The sequence below is a fragment of the Podarcis filfolensis genome (assembly GCF_964270895.1).
Source record: "Podarcis filfolensis genome assembly, chromosome: 5".
NCBI classification, from domain to species: Eukaryota; Metazoa; Chordata; class Lepidosauria; order Squamata; family Lacertidae; genus Podarcis; species Podarcis filfolensis.
Genome location: NC_139608.1, coordinates 42243345 through 42266078, shown reverse-complemented (window position 1 = coordinate 42266078; position 22734 = coordinate 42243345). Strand labels below are relative to the sequence as shown.

Genomic DNA, 22734 nt, shown 5'->3' with positions numbered 1-22734 from the left:
CTTTCACCAGATGTAACTTCTCTCCTATCTACTACAATGCTGGTAGTTGTATGCTTGATAGTAGTAATGCTTAGGATTACAAAAAAGCACTGATATAACCCATGAATAATCATGCAATTTACTTAATTATTTATAAGTTACAAAATTGGATTTCTTATCAGATTTTAACAGGAGATATCCTTTCAAAAAAGCATATTCAATGCTTACAACACACTACTGCCAAAAAATATTGCGCTCTCTCACCCTCCCCCTGCTTTAGCCAATGTATTTAATATGATGTTCCAAATTATTAACAGTCTGTGTGTGCTATCTAGTCAAGCTATTTGTTCAAAACACTGGAATATATATTTTAGCTCATTATCAGATTGGTTAAAAGCAGAAGCATTCAGAAATATTTAGCTTAAAAAAATAAAAAATAGAGCAGAATCCCATATCCAGAATGATTCCATGATTCTCACTACAGAAGCAGATCTAAGGCCCTCTTAGGATGGACATATAGAGAAATGCTGAATCAAAGAGAGTTGTTTCTCAAAACCTTTCAAGCATCTACAAAATGCAGACCCTTCCTTCATTTTTTTTATTTTTTTTGGAAGGGTCGAAGAAAAGGGGCTCAAATGTTCACCTATTGTGTGGGGACAGTGACAGAAAAGGCTATTAACCAATGAATCCACCCCAGTCCAATGTAGCAATGACCAAGATAGCCAAGCCTGGTTGCCTTGACAACAGGTGCAAGATCCCTCCTATCCCTAATCTCTGATATCATGGTTCATGGTGAGGGCAAAGCAACCTGCTGGAAGGAGGTGTGGGTGGTTATTGATTTGTTTCTGTTCTTGAGGGGTTTTTTGGCCTTGTATTTTTATGTTGTAAACTGACCTGAGGACTACAGATGATGGGGGCAGTATACAAATTTAATAACTAAAAATATAAACAAATATATTGGCTTCATTTGCCCTCAGTGAAATCATTACTCTCACTACCTGATCTGTGATTGGCTAGGTTCATTAGTCCCAGGAAGATGGTCCAGTTTAAAAAACCAGGCAGTGAATAGCAGCGAGGAGATAGGAAGGTAAACAAAATTTGAGTGTTCACTGAACATTCCACCCCTTCTCCAAAGCTTTACCTCCATGCACAAAATTGAAGTGGCTACCATTTAGCATAGCTTAGACCTTCCTCCTTTGGATGCCATCCGGAGGTCCCACCTCTTTTTAATTAACTCCTCTCTATTTTGATCTTTCTGCCACTTTGGGGTAATGCTTCCATTTGAAAGAAGAAATCAAACCACTTCCCTGCTTCCTAATAATCTCTCCTCAAACTGCTCTGTGCATCAGAGCTGATTTCATTACCTGCCGCCTGCTGCTGCTGGTGGTTTTATTTAAAGCACAGGCGTGTGGTGAAGAAAGAATTCAGCATGACCTCCCTGAACTGCTGGGGGATGAATGCTCCACTGCACTGACAGGGAGAAGCTGCTTCCCTTTCTTAAAACTAGCAGACTAAGCCAAGCATGGTGGCGAAGCCTCCCACATCCAGGGCCCCATTTTCAATTACTGCACGTGCTGAAAGGGTTTAAAAAAAGAAGTAAAAAAAAAGCATAGGCTGATATAATCAACAGTGAACAGATGAATGAGAATCTGTAAAATACAACATCATAGAACATAGTAACGGGTACAGCAACTCCTGGCAAGAAAATTAAGTTGAATAGATTGTCTGGAGCTTGGCAGTACTCTTTCTGCAGAGGAACTGTACAAAGGAAAGCCAACAAGAACAAGGATGCTGCATCATTAACCCCTACCTTCAGGTTATCTTGCAATACATCAACATAATAAATTGTAACTGAAGGGAAAGAAGGGTGGACCGAGTGTATGACTAGCTACTGCCAAGCTTCAAAATTCCTAAGCCCCAGTTCTCTCTGTGTGTGTTTTAATGAAATGGACAAGAAGGTTGACCTTTTCCTCCCTGAAGCTATTTAACTTCAGGAAGGCCCATTTACACAGCTCTGACAGGCAAGGAAGTACAGGAATCAGGTTGAATTATGATAAAATAAAATATAACCCTAATTGCTCTCTCTATGAAAAATCTCCTCATTTAGAAATGTACTTAAAATAGCTATTCATGGCTTAGTGAATTCCATTACACTGAAAAGTCAGCATCAACTATTGCGTATGTTCACATAATCCTAGCACTCCCCCAAATTAAGTTGCATTCCAAATGTTTGCCAAGATCTCACTGTGCATTTCCAGAGTCATTACTTATCAAGTACACATTTGCAAATGAGAAACCACCTTGACCCTGCTGTGCATTCTTTTTCAATTCAGGATAGTCTTGGGAAAAGTCTGTCTTCCTGGGCCACAGCTCTGCCTTCCTAGACTTTAACCATGTGGCAGCACATGCCCCATTTATTGCTCATGGGCTGCTATTTTGAGAGCTTGCTAAACCCTAGCTCCGGATACTGTAAGGCTTCCAATGCAGTCAGCCGGGACAGAGTAGGGTAAACTCTTCTGAACAGTGCTCCATAAGAAATAACAGAATTAAAAAGATGCATGTAACTTACCTGTTCTTCTGAAAGCTGTGAGATGTGATTCACAGCTGCGTAAGACTCTATCTTTGGATTGAAATGGTTGATAATGGCTCTGAAACAGAGAGAGAAATTTTACATTCATGTATGAAGGTCGGAGAATGAAAATATTCTCCATTACGTGTTGCAAAGAAGCCTTTTCTTCTATTGTATTGCATAGCTGTGGTGTCATTTTAGCTGACAAAGTTTAAAATCAACAGCTCAAAGGGATATATTTACACATATCAGTTCTACATGGAAAACCAATAAAAATTAGGACCATTTGGTGGTTACTAAGTTACCTAGGATTTCTTATTTGACACCATACTAAACTGGTCCTTGAAGCCCTCCTCTTGAGTTTGCCTGAAACAGATTCTAGAATAATATATCCATACATATAGTCTTGGTCTGTTCAGTCATCTGGATATTTCTGCTTCAAACAGATTATATATATATTTTCAGAGGGGGGAAAAAAAGGCTCTCAGTAATTATGATCTAACAAAAAATGCAGCTGAGGAGATGAGGTTCTAGGGATCAATCAGCAATTTTCCTTCCTCTGATGGCTCCAGTGTTCACAGTCACCCTAAACATGAAGCAGCTTATGTTTTGCTACACAAGAGCTGAATGTAGGCATGGGTTGCTCATTTTCAAAGTTGCAAAACAATGCTGGCATCAGGCCTGTCTGCATGTATGATACTTCTTGCCTGTTGGAATCTTTCAGCCTTTCAGTGCTAAGTAGTCTCAGGCAGTACTCAAATCCAGAAATTGCCACAATGGTTCTCAGACTTCAATTATGCTGTCCTCAGAAACATATTGATATTATTATTATTATTATTATTATTATTATTATTATTATTATTATTACCCCGCCCATCTGGCTGGGTTACCCCAGCCACTCTGGGCGGCTTCCAACAGAATATTAAACAGAATAAAACTTCAAACATTTAAAACTTCCCTAAACAGGACTGCCTTCAGATGTCTTCTAAAAGTCAGATAGTTGTTTATTTCCTTGACATCTGGTGGGAGGGCATTCCACAGGGTGGGTGCCACCACTGAGAAGGTCCTCTGCCTGGTTCCCTGCAACCTCACTTCTTGCAGTGAGGGAACTGCCAGAAGGCCCTCAGAGCTGGACCTCAGTGTCCGGGCTGAATGATGGGGGAGGAGACGCTACTTCAGGTATACTAGACCGAGGCCGTTTAGGGCTTTAAAGGTCAGCACCCACACTTTGAATTGTGCTCAGAAACATACCGGGAGCCAATGTACCTTATTTTTTGCTCTATAAGACTCACTTTTTCCCTCCTAAAAAGTAAGGGGAAATGTGTGTGCGTCTTATGGAGTGAATGCAGGCTGCGCAGCTATCCCAGAAGCCAGAAGAGTAAGAGGGATCGCTGCACAGCGATCCCTCTTGCTGTTCTGGCTTCTGAGATTCAGAATATTTTTTTTCTTGTTTTCCTCCTCCAAAAACTAGGTGCGTCTTGTGGTCTGGTGCATCTTATAGAGCGAAAAATACGGTAGGTCTTTCAGGACTGGTATTATGTGGTCTCAGCTGCCAGGGTAACAGAGCTGCAATGCTAGTTTCCCAGCAGTTGTGATGTTGTTACTTACTAGGAGATGGGAGATGTGGCAGGGAAGTCAGCGCAGTGCAAGCATGCCAGCAGGACTGCCAAATTCGCATCGTATTGACTTCTTGGTAAGCAAAAGTAATCCATCTGCTGAGAAACTAATGTAGCAGCTGCACCATACCAGATGAGCCACCTATGACTATCCCATAGCACCACTATTTTGGGAGGATTGGTCAGTCATATTACCAGAAAATCTCCAGCACTAAGACAATACTGTATATTAGAGGAGACAGTTTTAAGTCGAGTTCTTCCCAAGCAAATTTTATTAGCCAGGGCAGTCTATGGTGCATTGTGTATACAGTTGCATGTAGCTTCTTAAGTATGCTCTCTGTGGCCTAATGTGATATTAACTGAAACAGATAGTCAACGGCAAAATATGATACTAATGACACTTCTGACCCAACTATAGCATCAAAAGTGGACAGCATGTAAGCAACCTTATCTGCAAAGCGCATAATAAACAAGTCACAGCTGAATGGAGATGCTGACAAGAACAATATGATATTTCAAATAACTTCCACTTACTCCTCAGTACAATGTTGAATTCCCGTACAAGGCTATTAGAGTCTTAGGAGTTAAGACAATCAAAATGTATTTTTATATATTGAGAATATTTCTAAACCACCCTCCATCAGCAGATTGCAAGGTGGTATATAAAAGTGCAAATAAAATTAAGTCTCACACAACGTACAAATGCAATTTGTGACCAACACAAAATAAAATAAAACAAAGGCAAATGGAGATAAAGCATGAACTTCCTTTTTGTTTCAGGTTGTTAAAAGTCTCCTGGTTCTATGAATACAAATACTGATTTCTTTATGGTAAGTGTGATAACAGCTCTTCTAAATGTAAATTGCTTTCATAGACATAGCAGAGGTCAATACATTACATGAACACTAAGGAGATGAAGAAACGATCCAAACGATTGCCTACAAAGGCTGCACTTGTTTCCCTAACCTAAAACTTTTCTTAGTTCTTGGAACTAAGTTCTCTCTCCAAACCTCTTGCACACAGAACCCTTAGAATCCATTCCTTATTCCAACTACTAGAGAGCATTCGCATAAGCATGCTAAAAGTCTTTATTTTGATAATTTTGCTTTTATATAATCATTGTACAGAATACAGTGTCCCATAATGAGCAAAGGGGGACAAGCAAAACCCTTTGTAAAAAGACAGCTGTATTCATCCAATGAGAAGGAACTGGCTCTCAGCCCACTATGCTTTATCAAGGAGATTAGTGCCAGGGTAGGAATAAAGTTTCATTTTTGGTGGTGATGGGAGGGAAGTATACTTTGAGGAGACGCTTTACCTACTGCTACAAAAAAGTAACAGAGGAGCAAAACACACACATCCTTCTCAATATACAGCCATACCTTGGGTTAAATATGCTTCGGGTTGAGCATTTTTGGGTTGCGCTCTGTGGCGACCTGGAAGTAACGGAACACGTTACTTCCGGGTTTCGCTGCTCGCACATGCGCTCAAAATGACGTCAAGTGCATGCGCGGAAGTGGCGAATCGCGACCCGTGCATGCGCAGACGCGGCTTGCATTCACTTCAGGATGTGAACGGGGCTCCGGAACGGATCCTGTTGGCATCCAGAGGTACCACTGTAGATATATCTAAACTTAAACATTGAATTCAAGGGGGGGAAACCATTAATATTAGATAACAATATTATCAATCCAAAGAGAACAAGAGTAGCTGGAAGTCCCCAGGAGTCCCCAACCTAGGTGATATCCTCTATAAATATTGTATTCATAACACACTCAGACATTCTAGGACTTGGGTAAAGTAAACCAACAAAACTAAGTCCAATTTTTCTCTCTTGGAAGGGGGGGCAGAGTAGTATGTAGCTAGAACATTTCTATCAAGAAGTATTATGGGAAGGAAACAGGGATCGCTCCTCCACTTTCCCTTCAGCACTCCCCTTAACACTGCCTGCAACAGGAGGAGCAGCTTCTTCTCAAAGCAAGCTGCTCTCCCCCACCAACTGAGACCAGTGACTTTGATGGATTCCACTTGCCTATGCCAGCATCATAATGCAGCACTAATGTATTTTCTGGACCACAAAAATAATTAGTTTTGGTGTGGCTTAGCACTTCTAAAAGTTATTGATTCACTCCAAGCTACATGCAGCATGACCTTTTATCCCTGCCCTCCTATGGTAAGAAGGAGCATATGGTATTCATGAGGTGCAGGGAGGGGTTCCTTCATAAACAGATAACACATGACTGCACTTTAATTTAGTCAGATCCAGCCTTCCTACATAGTCCTATTCTGCAGAACTTCGGAGCAAGAGAGCTTGCTATAAAGCACTCTTCTAAGTAGCTAGAAAAGGAGAACTGTGAAGAGGCCACAGAACGAACTATGAATGGAGGGATTCCCATCTGCCATCGTTTAGATCCCCTGGGAAACTCACTAAGCCTTCTGAAGCCTGGAACTGGGTGTGTGGAGAGCAGCTGAGTGACCGCTCAATGCAATACAATTGTAGACATCCAGAGGAAGTTCCATCAGACTTTGGTGCCTGTCCATAAACTCCAGAGTGAAAGACTAGGGTGAAGTCATCATTTTCAGGGGCTCCTCTTCCTTGTGAGAAAGTTTGGGCTGACCCTTCAAGTGTTCTCAAAATATTGGGTGGTATTCAACTAACCCACCCTGTCAGTGTAAGGATTTCCACCTACACAATGAGACCTTCTCCCCTCAAGGAGAACAAGCAGCACAAGCAGCAATCCTTGTTCACTTAGCGCTATACTGGATTTCATCCAGTATTTTAAGTGTAGAGAGCTCAGCAGCAATTTTGCAAAGATTTCAGTCTTCCCTTATAGTACCACCTTATTAATGTCAGCCATGCATAAATGGCAAGAAGTACCAAACATGTGAAATGAGATGAATATGACAGAAAGATGAAAAGGGGAAAACGGAGAATAAAATATCCAAGTAAAATTACCTTATGGGCAGCTATAGAGTCAGAGCAGAGAATAAATCAATAAAAACAAATTGATAAAAGCAGTCAAAAGTGACTGTCAAAAGCCCCATGGCATCAAACAAGGAGGGATGGTCCTGGCAGGATCTATCAGAGAGAGAGGGAAATAGAAGGAGGGGTCCAGATAGTCTGCCCAGATGCTGCTGGACATCCCAGCTGTCAACCTGCCTCTAGAGATTGAGATTGCCCTGGCAAACAGGGAGGTAAATGAGCCTGAATCAGATAGTGAGCTGGCCCCATCTCCAAAGATGTGCTGTTAAATGTGCTGGCAAGCAGATCCAGCCTACACACAGGAGTGCCCGCTTGCTTGTCCAGTCCCATTGTTTGGGACATGAATCATGTGACCATCCCGCTCTGCAAAGCAGGAGCAAAGTGGACATGTCAGCTGTTGTGACAATGTGTTAGCTTCTGCCAGCCATGTATCTTACACTTTTATTTCTGAATTACTGATTCTGTAGCCTGTATCTTAATCTATGTTTAAACTATGTGATGACTTTTGGAATAAAGCCTTTAAGAATTCTCAAGTCGAGAGTCCGAGTACTTTGTCTGAGAGTGGGAGCCAGGAGAGTGATGCTTGATGAACTACTCATATATATTGTCAATTGAAAAACATATTTTTAAGTAATAGCTAGAAGACCATTACCTCCAGTACAGACCAGGGCAAATTTTAAGATTTTCCAATGAGACCGTGCTGGTGGTTCCACCACTACCAGATTACTACAGGCCTTGTAGTGATAACATTCGCCATCTCCCTGTGGAATGATGTGCAATTCATGAGCCTTTAAATGCTTCTTAAAAACTTACCTGTTTACACAAGCTTTTTAAAGAAAACTATTGACTCTTAATTTTAAATTGTTTTTGTTTTGCACACTAGTTTTATTTCTGATACAGCTTTGTTCTGCTATAAGATTTTAATTATATATACATATTTTAAGCTCTAAGAGGCAAATAGCCACCTAAGCCAGCAAGTTTATTTGGAAAAAAACACTGGCGTGGGTGTAGAGAGAATACATAATGTGGGTGTGGATATTACATAATGTGTAGCTTGGCCATTACTCTTTTCCTAGTGAGCGTTCATATACTTAAACTGTTTCAGCCAGAAGACACCCAACCCTGGTTATGTCCATAGAACTCAAGTACTCCTTCGGTGTACTTGCTTACGACTTCCTCCGGATACTGGTGGTAATACAGGTAGAGTCAGCAGGCCTAACATTACTACTACTGTTGCTTCATGCAAACAACAAATAGATTTTATGAGAGCACTAATTTCCTCTTGAACATGATGCGTACTACCCTGACTCATCATATCAAATTGTGGGGAGAATCATAGCTCGGTGAAAGAGTACATGTGATACATACAAAACGATCCAAGTTCAACCTGACATCTCCAGGTGGGCTGGGAGAGACACACGAAATTCTGGAGAGCTGCTGCCAGTCAGTGTAGGCAATACTGAGCTAAAGGGAGAAATGAACTGCCGCTGTATAAACAGCGTTCTGTGCTCCTTTGCTCTGAAAGTTTAATTATGGGTATTTGTCCAAGTAAGAAATTTGCCCTGGAGTACATTGCTTGCCTCATAACTTGCCTCTGAGCAATTAACTCAACTGGATAAGTTTATTGTTACCATGCTTATACAAATCCGATATATATATATAATCAAGGCAACTGTGACTTAACTCTCTTCAAATGCATCCTCCTCACTGTTTCAATTCCAGAAGGAGGTGAGCAAAACAGAATAAAGCAAAGCCAGCAAAAAATATTTTAAAATCTGTACTAATCCCCTGGTTCACATCTGAAGCTGGGTTCAATTGGCTCTTCCCTTAGCAATGTGCTTTATTCACAGCACCCCAACTTCTAACTTCTCATAAAGTCACTGAACTGCACATTAGTACAAACACAAAAGCCCTGTTTTAAACAGCACTGTGCTTTAAAGATGCATCTATTCCATGCTATTCTAAATTTCTTTTTCAGATTAATAATGCAACTGTGAGGCAAATTATCTAAGAATTAACTACTCAAGAGCAAAACTGTCGTAATTCAGGTCTCTGCTATGGATCCAGAATACTCTGGACAGGTCTCCTAATTTATAGATTAGCCACAAACAGGATATTGATTTGCCTTAAACTCAGAGCTGTTTGAGACAGACACTATTTTCCATGGCAAATGAACGTCAAAGTAATTTTCTTGCACAGAACTGGGCAGGAAACAAAGGCACCTTTGACTAGCACATATTTCATCGCTGAAGTGCCAACACAAATTCACTGGAATTCTGCAACATTGATGAATTTGCTTTAACACAAACTGAAAGTCAGCCTGCTGAGAGACAAAGGCAGACTTTTCATCTGGAAAAGAACACACCTGTTTGGCAGGAAGCTTCTGATTAGAAAGGCAAGGTTAAGGGGAAAGCCAGGTTTATATCTCCTTCAGTGCATAGAAGATGCATTCAGACATAATGCTGAGCCAAGAGGTATGGTTTATTTAATCACACTGGGCAAAAGTTCCATGCTTGTGGCTTGTTTCTCCCACAAAAGAAATGTTGGTTTCAGATCATGGTTTATATGGAGGGAAGCAAACCATGAGAACTGATTCAGATGTAACGCTAAGTCAACTGCTGTTTCCCTGATCCACTGTGGCAGGAGCAAAGTGAGAGTGCTCAAACTGTGTGCACCTTTTAAAACTTTTAACATCGCAATCATGCTTTAAATGAGTCATCAAGTAACAGGAATCTATTCTTTGTTGATGTTGTTGTTTTATTAAACCTGGGCAAAAAAGCCAGAGTTAGTTGCTCCAGATTTTTGGGGTTCTTTCTCCCAAAGATGTCTGCTGGCATGAGAAATCTTGCATTCTCATCCTCCTCCATCTCCCTTTTCATTACCGGAGCCCTATTGCCTCCACTTCACCACCAGTCAGCTATGCAGATAATGAAAGGTACCACTACAGTGGTACCTCAGGTTAAGTACTTAATTCGTTCTGGAGGTCCGCACTTAACCTGAAACTGTTCTTAACCTGAAGCACCACTTTAGCTAATGGGGCCTCCCGCTGCCGCCGTGCCGCCGCTACGCAATTTCTGTTCTCATCCTGAAGCAAAGTTCTTAACCTGAAGCACTATTTCCACACCCCCTCGAATTTTGTTCTGTTTCTAACCTAGTTTTTCTGCACACCTAAGGCATAAGCTCTTCAGCTCTTAACTCTTTGCCAAACCACTGCATTATTCACATACCTTCCCTCATGACACACTGTGCCCCTGCCCCAAGAAAAGCACCTCTTCCTCTGCTCTGCTATCCTCACTTATTTGCACCCCCTGGAAACCTGCTCTCTTCTCTACCCGTCTCATCCCAGAAACCCCTAGCATTTACATCAATAATCACTTTTAAACCCTCTAATTGTGCCCAATTTCCTCTCCCCCACCCCCTTTCCATACTCTTACTAGAGAATTGGGATATTTTACAGCACATGCTTGCTTTTCTGCTTAGCTCCTGCTTTTACCTATAGTTGCCAGAATAATGAACAGTTCTGAGCATTTATTAGCACCATAAATTCTGGTTAGGATTAAGTGCTTTAAATAAATTGTTTCATTAATTTCTTCTTGATAAAATTCACTGCTCTCCTCTGGAATACTATCGTCTCAGGCCTCTTCAATTCTCTTTAAAAAGAACATCAGATTTCAGTAGCACTTGAACACCAGCATTAACACAACATTCAAAATTCCTCTCCAAACGTTAAGGGTCCGTGTCTGAAAAGTGCACTCAGGTGTGTCAACCAGGGCATATGGTAACAGAACATCCCACCATATGCCAGCTGACACACAAAACCCAATCTAAACAATGGCTTAATAGTGCTGTAATGGGCAACCCTGAGCAGAGAGGTTGCTGACATTCTGAACCAGCTCCCATGGCTTCTGCCATTGTAAATTCAAGTCAAGTAAACCATTCAAGAAGCAGCCAAAGAAGGAAGCTGTTGCTGCAGCTAGGACTTTCCTCCTGACCCAGCTTTAATGATAAGGCTGCTGTTCCTCTGTGCAAAGTGTCAGGGTTGTTTTCCTCCTCAGTAATGAGCATAAAAATAAACCAGTGAGTTTATGCTTTAAAAGGAGGGATCCACTAGCCACAAAAATAAACGGCAGGGGGGAAAGCAAAACAAAGGGATAGTTTCATCAGACAGTATAAGCAGATTCTTTTTAAGGGTACAGAAAAATATTTGAGTCAGCAGTGTTGTCAGATCTGTTACACCTGTTCATTCCTGTCAAGTAGGGATGTATTCTTTGTGTGGTAGATGGATTCTGTGTTGAGGGAGCCTCACATCCCATTTTAAAGAAGCAGGGGGGAAAGTACAGAAGAGAGCCTGCTTGTGTAGGCTGAACCTTCAGCAGCTTTTCAGTCTCTCTGTTTTCATCTGGCTCCGTTTGCTTCCAAAAGGGAACACACTGAATGCTTTTGATTCCTTCCCCGGCACTCAATTTTCTATCTCTCATCACTTTCTGGTTATTAAGCAATTCAGTCTATCTCTGTGGCTTGAAGAATAAGCTAATTTTCTGCTGCAACGCATGGCTGTAGATTTAAGATGAGTGATGTATCCGAGTTCTCATCCCCCACCCCTCTTAAATCACTGCTCTTTGACTTCTGCCAGAGTAGATAGCAGAGGTCCAAAGATTAACCACTTCAGTGTGACCATTTACCAGTCACAATGCATATAAAAAGCAGGTATTCACAGCAACCTTTCACACAGCGTATCTGTCACATGTCGGCAAGAGCTTTCCTATGGAAATAAAACGCCTCTGCACCCAATGAGCCATAATGAGTTCACATTGGACAATAACAGTGCCTGGTTGGGACATAGATTCTTTAAACATCCATAAACATCAAAAAGGCATTCATTTACAAAGCAGTTGTTAGTGAAGCTAATGGCTGATTAATTCAGAGGGAACCCTGGGAAGCAGGGCCACTCTATCAACTCCGTTGGAAGACCAACTCCATCAGGCTTATTCCTCAACCACCACATGGCAGCAACCATTCTATCAGGCCACAGCAGAGAGGGAGATGAGAGGAATGGCCTTTCCACCTGTCCTGCTATGAGAACAACAACATTTGGGCTCATCCTCTCCCTAAACAGCTAGTCCTTAAACTTAGATAATAGCTGGTGTGTGCTTGCCTCCTCTTCCTTTCTCATCTCTTTCTCCTTTTGTATTGTGTTAGTTGGGTTGGAAGCTAGCAGGCAGGGACTGTATTGTTTTTATTATTCACATGTTAGCCAGTCAGTTAAAAATTTCAAGCATTCTGGATCATTCACCAAGACATCCATCCTTCTGCATAAAGATTTGCAGCCCAGGAGGCTTAAAAGTAAGCAAACAGACCATGAGGATTTATTCTAACCAACCACAGACACCAGTGCTCCTGTTAGGCACCTTAACTATGCCTTTGGGTACAACACAAATAAGTCCACTTTGCACTGCTCATCTACTACATGTACTTTGTCCATATTTCCCAGTGGCTAGCTGTAATTTCTGTAGAAGCCCCCTAACCTGCCAAATAAATTTTCAAGGTAAACATATGAAATAATTATGAATCATGCCTCTTAAAATGCTATGAGTAGGGCAATCATTCAAGTAACAATGCAGTTGTTGTGAGACAAGGTGTTAAAACTAAAGAAGCAGAACATGAGTTGCGATGGTATTAAATTATACTAAATAAATTATTTGAAGGTGGCTTAACACATGACTTTTGCTTCCACACTCAAAGGGCTAAGTCCATACTTTTCAAGGGGGATAAGTACAGTGGTGCCTCGCAAGACGAAATTAATTCGTTCCGCAAGTTTTTTCTTCTTGCGAGTTTTTCGTCTTGCGAAGCACGGTTTCCCATAGGAATGCATTGAAAATCAATTAATGCGTTCCTATGGAGACCGCCTTCAGACCCGGACCTGTCCTGAAGGCTTGCGGTGGGAGGAGGGCTTTCCTCCCCACCGCCAACATTCAGAATGCTGTTCTGAATGTTGGCGGTGGGGAGGAAAACCTTCCTCCCACCGCAAGTCTTCAAGACAGGTCCGGGAACAGAGGAGAAGCGCTGCGGAGGAGTCTGTTTCCGGACTCTGTTCCCGGACCTGTTGGCGGTGGGGAGGAAAAACCCTCCTCCCACCGCAAGCCCCGGGAACAGAGGAGAAGCGCTGCGTGCCTTCTCCTCTGTTCCCGCACCTCCCACCGCAAGCCTTCAGGACAGGTCCGGGAACAGAGGAGAAGGCGCGCTGCACTTCCCCGCTGTCCCCGGAGATTTCCCTATGGGCTTTCGTCTTGCGAAGCAAGCCCATAGGGAAATTCGTCTTGCAAAGCCGCTAAAAAATCGGAAAACCCTTTCGTCTTGCGGGTTTTTCGTTTAGCGAGGCATTCGTCTTGCGGGGCACCACTGTATTGCCATGGGAGGTACCATTGTTTCCCTTGACTCTGTCTTTAGCCTAAATATTGAGCAAGGCAGTGAACTATCAAAAGCATAAACGCAGATGTATTATGGAGTTCATACACACAACTCTATACTGTGCTTGGCAAAGGGTATGTGAAGCAACACCTTCTTTTCAAAAGCTTTCCATTTTGTTTGGTCTACCTTGTACGCAGCGATCAGCCCCAACAGCCCTGCCGTGGAGCAAAGATGCCATGTTTAAGCAAGGGTGGAAATAGCATGGTGCCTACATTGCTATTTGTTATTGCAGACGTCACCTGGAGAAAATGTCTGATATGAAAGGACACATTCAGACACAGCTACATATGCACACTCTTCCAACATTCAGCTACCAGAGACAAAAGTCCTGAGGCAAAAATGTAGAGAGGCCCACTCTACATAGAGTCTAAGGTGTGTATTGGTAGCTACATAGGGCTAATTATGGCTCTAAGGCAGAATGCTGGGTAGGCTACCACCAGCAGAACATGGCAGCTATGTATCTCACTATTGATCTGCAATTGTTTCATGGTTGTCACTATTTAATACTGCTTCTCCTTAGGGCAGTTTCTCTTTTATACAGGAATGCTTGCCTCAGGCTACAAATGGGTGAGAATGGGCCTCTCTGTGTATCTAAAACCAAGGGTGGCTAACCCACAATCCTCCAAATGTTGTTGGAACTGCATTGGCCATGCTGTCTAAGTCTAAGGGAACAAAAAACATCTAAAGGGCTATAGGCCGGTTACCCCTGCCCTAGACACTGCTTTCTAGAAATCTCACCAGGTGGTTACATGGATAATTGCCTGCATGTTTCACTGAGTGAAATATGAAAGATGGGTGAGAAGTGGTATGAAGAGAAGATGCTGACTCACTATGTGGAGGCAGCTGCTGGGGGAAACAATTTAAAAGTGAGCTTCACGCATATCAGCTTTAACACAAAACATTATAATCTCTCATCCTATTGGTTAATATACCCAAAGACTCAACAATCTCCCGGCTGAAATTGTTATTAAGCTGGAAGAATGTTTTTCTCTCTTCTGTAATAAGGTTTCCTTACTCAAATTGCTTTGCTAAACTTATACCGTGATAAACAGGCTCAGTGGTCTGCCTTACTCCTACTCATTGCTCGTCACACACTACAGCCTGCGTAATATGGGGAGTGAATGAAAACACATATTCAGAAACACCTTTTATGTTCTTTGTGTCCCTTTCTGGCCGATTACACCATGATGATGAAGGTAAAAGGCAAATTAAGGTTCTAGCGAAACCTGCATTCTAGGAGAAGGTAACTAAAGGGATGGGTCACTAGGGATGAGCATTAGACTATGTGATGGGACTCAACAGTGTAAGAATTACCACAAAACTTCAGGCACCAGTTCCCTAGTCACTTCGTAATAGGCACTGCTGGCAAATGTTGAGTCCTACTCCCACCCACCCCCTGCAACAGTAATAACTGTAAATTGGCTCATATGCTTCAAAATAAATCATAATGGGTTTAGATTCCAGCCCTCTGAGACTTAAAACACTTCAGAGTCTGGTGCTGGCAAAAAGCAAAAATATTTTAATTACTCTTTACGCTCATTAGTAGTCTAATTAGTCATTTTATTACATGCTTCTTCCCTTTAAAAAAAGCATGACGCATCTGGGGTTCCTTTTGCTGTGGCTTGTGCAGATCACATGCCAGCTTCAAAATATGCCAAGCAATGAGTGACATTTAGAATGTTTATTCTACATTCCAGAGGGGCAGCCAGGTTAGTCAACAGAGATAATGCCTATCACAAAGCTTACACAATGTAAAGTGAAATACAGAATGTGCGCAGAGATTTATTCCTCCATATGCTATGCTTGGCCCTCTGTATTTGACACAATGGTTCATGTAATGGCTAGACTACCTTGAAAGGGCTCAACCACCTCATACTCTTCTTCCAGAAAGAAAACAATAGAGCCAGGCTTACAACACGCCCCATGGGTTCCTCATACTAAAGTTTAAGAAACAGGAAAAGCTTTTCTTAAGAACACAGTAGCTTGTGTTTCACATCAGATACATGACTGGAATAAAATAACATGTAGAAGAACAGGCATGAAAAGCAGCTTTTTAGGGGCATCCAAACAGTTGAATAGCTTGGGAATCTGCAAGATGCCCAGTTATAGCAAAGGTGCTTATTGATGGGCAGTGTACCATAACCAAAATGTGATAACGTTAAGAAAAGAAGAGGAATTAAATGCTACTCAAGTCAAGTTCTGAGTCACTACCAGGCATATCAATATAGATTCTTGCATTGCAGGGGGTTGAATTAGATGGCTCTTGGGTTAACTTCCTGCTCTACAATTCTATGATTCTATCGGTTTCCTGCTAGAGAGTGGCAGGATGCTCACAAGGGGTCTCTGGCCAATCACAACTAGCAGCCAGCAGACTTAAGGTGCTTCTCATGAAGAAGATGGTGACCCTTTCCCAGGAAATGTGAACTGAGCTTGATTACTAGTTAAAGATGTTTCCTTGAGGAATCTTCTGGGAAAACATAATGGCTGAATAATGGCATGTGGTTGAATTATATATGGCAAAGGTTCCAGGAACTAATTTGGCTTTTGCACATGTTGTAGCCAATACTGCTGTTCAATCCCATGCCTAGGGGGGTCAGTCAGCTTAAAGCAATATTTGTTTTCGTACTACTCTGGAATGAATCTAAAGTGCAGAGTAACGTCAAAGTATCACATAGTTCCAGAGCACACGCAGAGTTCTCATTAACAATGAGCTCCAGAAAGACAATAGAAATTCACTAAAGCAATGAATTTTTTGATTCAGCAGGGAGTTGGACTAGCAATTTCTCTTGGTATCCTAGCAGTTTAATTCTAGCTGCTGCCAAGAGAAGCACTTCCAAATTGTGCTGATGCACACCCCTTCTCAACATCCCAGAAGAATAAGAAATTCAAAACAGTGATCCCCTTGGCTTGGAGCATATCGCCAATGTGTAACATATTCAAAATTCAGCAGTGCTCACAAAAAAATACTTACAGACCACAGTAGCTTCAACCCTGATAATAATTATGGTAAAATGCCCTTACAGATAAAGCACATCTCTAAAAATGTAGTACAGATGCAATACTTGAGATGAGAATTCAGATGAAAAAAGTGAAGTATTAATATTCTCATCCTAACATTGTCACACACTAAATACTGCCACCATTGAGGTTACTAGGATAAACACCAGTAAAAGTGGAACTGGGTATTATGGGATGCAACTAATGTTCCTATGTCAGGTTTGCATTCTACCATAAATGTAATAACAGCATCTCTAAAATGAGGTGAAGGAACTGAGGCTATAGCATAAGTTGCTTTTGAAAATAAAAATATTTTTCCCCTTAAACAGCTACAGTATCATTGAATGAACACAAAAATGTCTACAAAGTCTAAGCCCACATATACTTGCACAGTATACATTACACCAGTCAATTATCATTTGCTAAACTTTGTTGTTACTAGGAGGTATCTACAACCTTCTATTTGAAGCTTCACTGACATCACATCTCACCCCCAAGTATCTTTCTGTTGTAACACATTGTATAAAGATGATAGCCCATTTTAGGAATCATGAAATACAGCAGCCTTTGCCAAGCTGGTGCCCTCCAGATCTGGACTACAATTCCCATGAGCTGCACTATTGTGGCTATGCTAGTGCTGCCACAATTCAACAGATGTCGGCCGGGGGGTGGTTCCTAACCCATTAAAATTATACTGGTTTTTTAAAAAGTGGGAGAGCTGAGGGACAGTGTTAGCCTGGTGTTCTGAAGCAGCTCCCTACTGAGTTTTCAGTTATTTGTTTGCTCGGCATCTGCAATGTGCATGCTGGGGAATAATTTACCAGAGAATCTAGCCTTGTATGAGGAACTATTCCACATACTCACTGAGGTATTTTGTAAACACTTCTGGAGGTTTATTTCCATCCTTTGTATTGATGCAGATGAGCCACTTAGGAGACGTGTAAGTTCTAAACCACAGAGCCTAGGGCTTGCCAATCAGAAGGTCGGCAGTTCGAATCCCCGCAATGGGGTGAGCTCCCATTGCTCGGTCCCTGCTCCTGCCAACCTAGCAGTTCGAAAGCACGTCAAAGTGCAAGTAGATAAATAGGTACCGCTCTGGTGGGAAGGTAAACAGTATTTCCATGCGCTGCTCTGGTTCGCCAGAAGCAGCTTAGTCATGCTGGCCACATGACCCGGAAGCTGTACGCCGGCTCCCTTGGCCAGTCAGTAAAGCGAGATGAGCACCGCAACCCCAGAGTCGTTCGCGACTGGACTTAACAGTCAGGGGTCCCTCTACCTTTACCTTTAAGTTCACTATGGGTTTCCCAATGCACATCTTGGGGGTCTGAATATGTAAGAAAGGCATTGGGGCTTGGATGCTCAGACAGAGTAAAAGGATTGGAAGTGGGGTCGTGGTAAAAAAAAGAGAGAAACTATTTATAGTCCAAATCTTGTTGTCGACAACCAGCCAGAGATTCAGCAGAACTACAGGTGCAACTAACTAAAATGCAGATGGGTCCAAATAAATGTGCCCTTGATTCCTTGTTCTGGCAAAGGGGTGTGGGGGTGTGAGTGGGTGTGCGCGCACACACAGTTCAAGGATAGACAATACATGGAGTATTTATTTTCTGGTGCTCTTCTAGATACTAGGCATTTTTCTTTTTTTCTTAATTTCTTGACTTTTCTTATATTTATCTTGGATTTGTAGCTCTGCAAAATTCACTTATCTGTGGATTCAAGCAATAGTCAACTCAAATGTTGTTTTTAAGAAGTTACAAGGTACATTCTTTCCACAACTGTACAACTTCAGAGATGTAGGGCAGATACCCATGCCTGAACTGCCATTTTCAGGAAGGGAGCCTGAGGAATCAAGGCAAATAGTAGTGACAAGTTCTAGACATTACTGACAACTGAAAAGAACCAAGTCACTAGGCCCAGATGGTATCCTTCCAAGAATTCTTAAACAACTCAAATGTAGAATTGCTCATCTTCTCACAAAAATATATAAAATGTTCCTAAGGTCAGCCTCTGTACAAAGCGACTGTAAGGTGCTCAAAGTTATGTCAGTGTTTAAAAACGGATCCAGAAAATGGCAGGCTAGTTAGCTTAACATATATTCCAGATAAATTGTTGGAAAGCATAAAATTATCAAGCACAAAGGACAAATCCTGCCAAAAACGAAACAAGGCTTCTGCAAAGGAAAGTCCTGTCTCATTAACCTTTTTTTTGAGTGTCAATAAGCAAGTGCATAGGGGTAATCCAGTAGACACTATTACTTACCTTCACAAAGTCTTAAGTGGCAACTGAGATTTAGTGCAAGATATAAATGTTGAAACAACTAGAAATACTGACTACATTACTATCAGATTCAACCGAAATAGAAAGCTCTAATTCACACCTTGTATCAAAAGCTTTGGGGAACAATTTTTTTTTTAAGTCTTTCTTTAAAAATGTGAGAGATGCCCAATCTGTATAGGAACTGCACTGTGAAATACCTTTGTGTCTTATTATAAAATAACTCCATCAAATACAATCTCTGCTAACAGTTACAGAGAGCAAACATAATAAACATTCCTCAGCCTCTCTGTTCCCAAGTTGTCTACTTAAAAGACAGCCTGCTCCCACTTGATCTTGCCCATCTGTTGAGGTCTTCAAGAAAGGCCTCGCTCAGCTTCCTACAGGTGTGAGATGTGCAGCTGGAAAGAATACAGGATAAGGCCCTCTTGGCTACAGCACACAAACTTGGTAGGATCATCTGGCCCCTTCCTTATTTGACCTTCTGACATTTAGAGAAGAGTGTCTCACTTCAACAGGCCTTCAATATTTATTTGCTCTCCCTCCTTGCATTGGTGTTGATTATTTTCCTGCTGCTCTTGCTCTTGCTCTCTCTCTCTGTTTGAAATAACATTGTTTATTCTATTTTTTTTTTGGTATGCAAATTTGAGGACATCTGGGTGGAAAATAAAATGGAAGTATTTAGCACCCTGTGGCTCCTAATACTGCTAACTGGTAGTGAAGTAAGGGCTGCCCTCTGCCTACATTTTGTAGAGCTGCTTCCTCTGTTTTCTAAAGCACAACATGATATTTAAAGAGGAAACAGCAATAGGATTTTAAAGCAGCAGCCAAAAAACTAAAAGCAAAACATGCTGTGTAAGAATTAATAATAATTAAAGAAAAGAAAAAGCCAGTGTAATTAGCACACAAAGCATGGAATGGTCTAACTAATCATGCCATGAAGAAATTGGATAAAAAAGTATGCACTTTTATGGAGCAATTTAGCCTGGCAAGCAATTAATCCTGGAAGTACTATGTTAAATGAATAGGTTTCCCTTTAAGGAGATTGCATTTTTCACCAGTAATGTATTCCAAGCAATTTGTCAGATGATCACAGACTTTACATTTGAGGTGGTTATCTAGTCCACACAGAAGAGTGATTTCTGACCGCCAGGAAAGAATGAGTGTGGTCTATATACTAAAGCAATGATAAACACCAAGGAATAAGAGTACGGTATTAGAGCCTTCCAACCAATACAGCAATCTTTCATGCAGTCTAATGCAGAAAAGGAAGAAAGCCAGGAACTCAGCATTAGCTTTTCATGAACTAATTTATTTTGCACAGGGTCTCATACATAGAAAGACAGAGGAGACCACAAAGGAATTATCCCAACCAAAACTACTTTATTGAATTCTAGTAGGATGCATGTCACAAATCAATTCTTTACCAACCCATTTCCCAGTTCATAATTGTTCGGTTTAGTCTGAAGGCACACAAGACCACCACCTTATTGAAATAGAATACATCAGTATGCCACCTTGGATTTCACAATTGAAGAAAGGTAGGATACAAATGTAAGAAATAAATGTTGGTTTTTTTCTATTCATTCATTCATTCATTCGATTTATATATCACCCTTCATCATAAGACCTCAGGACAATTTTCTAGATGAGAGTGGGAAGATATTTGGCACTGGGTGGAATACAGAAGATGATTGGCCACTTAGGATGGTTAAGTAAACATTCATTTTCTCAAGTTCACTTTATAGCTGATTTGTCTTGTCTCCTCATATTCCTACCACACAATTGCAAGAATTTTTCTACATAACTCTTCCCACCCTTCTTTAAAGCTTTAGTGGCTGTATTGGGGTGCTTAACTCAACTGTATGAATAGTTGTGGAAGGGAAGAACTACAGGAAAATGAAATTAAAGGTTTACTCCAATGAAGCTCAAACCCCACAAAGCTGCTGCCCTTGGAAGTATCAAATATCCAGTTTCACTTATTTCTCTGGACACTGAAAAAATGTTTGACAAAATATACTGGCAATTTATGTTTGTTACTTCAGAAAAACTTTGATTTCCTCAAGAATATATGAAGTGAATTAGAACATTATACCACTCTCCTAAATCGCAAGTAAGGGCAAATGTTGGTTTTGTTCACAAGCAAGCAGAATTTAAATTAGCTTTGTATGTGGATGAATTACTATTAATTAATAACTTTGGTAGTGTCTCAAGATATATGATTAACTGTTTAAGTCTAAATTAATGCCAATGGGTACTTGTAAATCACATACTTTGTATACTAATGGGCAATTTTGCTGGTGCCCAGATGTCATAACATATCCTGACATTTTTTGTTCTGATCTCCCAAATGATTAAAATGAATTTAAATAGGCTGATAATGGCTATACCTAAGAATTTGGGAAGATGAACATCATTCAAATTTAATACTAAAAATATACCAAAATTACCTATCTTTGTGAGGTTTTTCCCCCTTTTGTTCAATTTGTCACATCATTATTATTATTATTATTATTATTATTATTATTATTATTATTATTATAAAATACCGCCTATCATTACTTCCGCTGACTGCAAGAGATGCAGGTCAATGAGTGTTGTAGGTAAGCAGATACTTTAAGAACTGGTAAGTTTTGAAATGTAACCCAAATTTGCAGAATCTAAGCTAGCCTAGGTGGATGTGGGATATCAGTGAGCTCCTGCTGTAAACCCCCATTTGCCACTTTCGAGAACACTTGCTCTCAAAGTGTTCTTGCTGACCAAAACCACCAAGCTTCCAATTAAAATCTCTTGTTCTTCAGCAGGATTTTATGTTATTCTCCAGTATGTTATGTTGCCTTGTCCTCTCTCTTTTGTTATACAGCTAATCAACTTAAGGCTAACCACACAGTAAAAGGTGACAGGACAATTAGTCATCTGCACAGCAAATCCAATCCTAGCAGCAACGCCAGTTCCGTCTTGCCATACACAGTGCAGCACTGCAATACATCTTCCTATAATGGATTAATCCGAACGAAGCTCACTGAATTCATCAGAGAGGAGCCAGATGTGAAGACTGCAAGAGACATGCAGCTTCCGCCACCTCTTCCCTGCCCTGCTGTCACTCTGAATCAATTCAAATGACAGATTCCTGCAGTCCACCAAGCTATGCCACTGACCAAAGAATAATGAGGAGATCAAGCTAGGAACATTCAGCTACAAGCAGCTTCCATCCAAAATAATATCCTGGGTGCTCAAGTCAGAGCAAAGAGGATAAAAGCTGTGCAGCCAGAAACTAGTATTGAATTAATAGATCCTTTGTTCAAAAATCGAACAGTGGAAATGGACTCATGCTTAAGAAGAGGTCCATCTATTATGTCCACATGTAAAATTACAGTACCCAATTAGACCACATTAGAACCCACATTAGACCACATGTGTGCTCAGGACCTCAATATCTTAAGGACTGCCTCTCCCCATACAAACCCTGCACTTGCCATCTGGGACCCTTCTCTGTGTCTCTCTTCCCTGAGAGGTTCAGAGGGTGACAACATGAGAACAGGCCTTTTCTGTTGTGGCTCTCCATTTGCAGAATGCTCTCCCCAGAGAGACTTGCCTAGTGCCTAAAGACATGTAATTGTGGAACCAGTCAAAAATGGCCTTTCACCATTAAATGATCTATGGCCTTTTAAATGGGGGGGATTATTATAATATTTTTCTAATATTGTTTTATTGTCTTTTATTATTATACTATGTAAATTAAGTTTTTAATGTTGTATATAACCCTGTGATCTTTAGATAAAGGGTGGTATATAAATTGAAACAACAACAACAGAATCCCAGTTCACAACATGTAAGACACAGGAGTG

General features: G+C 41.0%; 1 protein-coding gene across 4 annotated transcripts in view; it reads right to left on the bottom strand.

The window, feature by feature from the left end:
• ARMH3 (armadillo like helical domain containing 3) overlaps positions 1 to 22734 on the bottom strand; it is a 122320-nt gene that overhangs the window by 27224 nt on the left and 72362 nt on the right. For all 4 annotated transcript variants that reach the window (XM_083615321.1, XM_083615318.1, XM_083615320.1 and 1 more), the window contains one exon: positions 2549 to 2627. In XM_083615321.1, coding sequence (XP_083471447.1) covers positions 2549 to 2627 — 79 coding nt within the window. The remainder of the gene's footprint in view (positions 1 to 2548; positions 2628 to 22734) is intronic.